Source organism: Engraulis encrasicolus, chromosome 6 (genome assembly GCF_034702125.1).
Source record: "Engraulis encrasicolus isolate BLACKSEA-1 chromosome 6, IST_EnEncr_1.0, whole genome shotgun sequence".
NCBI lineage: Eukaryota > Metazoa > Chordata > Actinopteri > Clupeiformes > Engraulidae > Engraulis > Engraulis encrasicolus.
In genome coordinates, this window is record NC_085862.1 from 40,440,869 (window position 1) to 40,443,368 (window position 2,500).

The window sequence follows — 2,500 nt, forward strand, 5'->3', positions numbered from 1 at the left end:
CTACTTCTTGCGCAAACTAAAGAAGGCAAGTGCTGCACCCTCCATCATGACAACATTCTACAGAGGAACCATAGAGAGCGTCGTGTCCAGCTGCATCACAGTGTGGGGAGGAAGCTGCACGGAGAAAAACAGGAAGACACTCCAGCGTGTTGTGAACACAGCGAAGAAGATCATTGGAGTACCACTCCCCTCCCTGCAGGACATTTACACCGCACGCCTCACCCGAAAAGCACTGATGATCATCAAAGACACAAGCCACCCTGCACACAAACTGTTCAGCCTCCTGCCCTCTGGAAAGAGGTACAGGCGCCTCCGTTCCCGTACCACCAGGCTTGCAAGCAGCACGATGCATCAAGCAATCAAGATACTGAACACTCAACCCACTCTCCCTTCATTGTCAGCCTCTAGCCAGCCAGGCCACTGACAACGCTCCCCCCCCTCATCCCCACCACCATATCTGCGACTGAACATTCCACCTGCACTACTACATCTGTGACTGAACTTTCAACCTGCACTAACTCAAAACATACACATGCACACACACACACACACACACACACACACACACACACACACACACACACACACACACACACACACACACACACACAAGCACACTGCACTTTCTGCACTAAACCCAAACATACACACACTGACACACAACTCATACTCACACACATACACACACACACACACACACACACACACATACACAGGTACACACACACAGACGCACACCGCACTTTCTACCTGCACTAAACACACACACACACACACACACACACACACACACACACACACACACACACACACACACACACACACACACACACACACACACACACACACACACGCACGCACACACGCACACAAAACACATACAAACACACACACACACATACTGCTGCTGGTGTATTTAATAAAAACCTTTTTTTAATTATTTATTTCTTCAAATGCTACTATTACTATGTCAGAACGCTATAAAGGACTTTTAGAAAAAAGAACAACAAAATACCTCCTCTTAATGTATGTTCTCTACAAGTCTTCTGTTGTCCAGTCTTGCACTTTAAATGTCTGTATGAGCAATGTCTACGTCCATACTGTCTATGTCCATGTATGAGTACTGTCTATGTCTATACTGTCTATGTCCTTACCTAGATTAGTCTATGTCTGCATGGGAGAGCAAGAAACGCAATTTCAAATTCTTTGTATGACCAGTGCATGTAAAGAAATTGACAATAAACTTGACTTGACTTGACTTGACTTGAAGAATAGGAGAGAACAGGAAACGATATAATGTGGAGGGAGCAATATAGCAAAAGAAATAACAAGTGAAGTGATACTAAAGGCAGAATAACGTTTTTTTTTTCACCAAAAAATGAAAAAAGAGAGGATGAGGGAGGATAGGAAACAGCTGTGGCTGCGATGACTCAGCCACAGCAGCTGGTTTGCCGAAGTCTCCAACAACATCGGTCTGGACCGCTGTCCGTCTTCCCTCAGTCAATCGGCCTGTCTTCGAGTGGCTGTGCATTAACCATGTCTCTCACTTCCTCCTCACACAGCTGAGGCCTGTCAGCACAGACAAGACTTCCTGACCCCCCCCACCCCCAAGAGGTCATCTGTGGGGTCACACTTTCTCAGTGTTGTTTTTTTAATGCTCAGTTGTTGCACTTCCTGTTGAAGAAAAAGTGCAGAAGAAGTGTAGAAATGTGAGGAATACCAAACGAGTGTCTTTGGGCACGCTGCCTAGAAAAAGGGAAGAAGAAAAAAGAGAGAGTAGGGCATGTTTCAGGTGTCTTGGGCGGCAGAGGAGGAAGGAAGGAATGCCAACAACACACTTTGAAGTCAAGATGGCAGAATCCTTGTTGGAGGCGAGACAGCAAGTCTGAGGCTGAATCGTAATGGGTTTAAATAAGACAAGGGAGAACTTGCAAGGACTGCAAATCACTGTAATCTCCTGAGTTAAATAATGCTGTATCTATAGGGTGTGTGTGTGCGTGCGTGTGCGCGTGTGCCGTGCACGCTCGAGTGTATGAGGGACGAGAATGCATGGATGAATGAAATGATATAAATTGATATCATAACACTATTAATAATAAGTTATGCCATATCTGTGTGTTTGTGCGCGCGTGTGTGTGTGTGCGTGCACTTGTGTGTGTGTTTGTGTGTGTGTCACGGCAGCTTCTGGAGATATGCGGTGCGGACGGCGGTGGCGTGCGTCGGAGGCGTCGGCGCTACACGGAAGTTCCCCCGCGGCCCTACATTGCCGCCAAGCTGCTGAGCCTGCCCGAGGAGATCACCCTGGGTGACGAGAAGCGCTACAACGGCTTCCTCAACAAGGCCCTGCCCAACCAGCAGACCTACCGATGCTTCGTGGTGGCCGCGCTCAAGAACAGCGACTCCGTAAGTGTCCTCATATTCGTATTGCTGAATATTATTCTTGTAAGTCGCACATCCAGGCCATTCTCATTCAGAAACGGTCGGTGGACGCATTTTATTT

At 47.4% G+C, this 2,500-nt stretch overlaps 1 protein-coding gene across 1 annotated transcript in view; it reads left to right on the forward strand.

Moving 5' to 3' along the window:
• Positions 1 to 2,500, forward strand: part of ptprfa (protein tyrosine phosphatase receptor type Fa) — a 248,725-nt gene that overhangs the window by 181,133 nt on the left and 65,092 nt on the right. Inside the window, exon 20 of the mRNA XM_063201608.1 lies at positions 2,182 to 2,403. Within this exon, the coding sequence (XP_063057678.1) occupies positions 2,182 to 2,403 (222 nt within the window). The remainder of the gene's footprint in view (positions 1 to 2,181; positions 2,404 to 2,500) is intronic.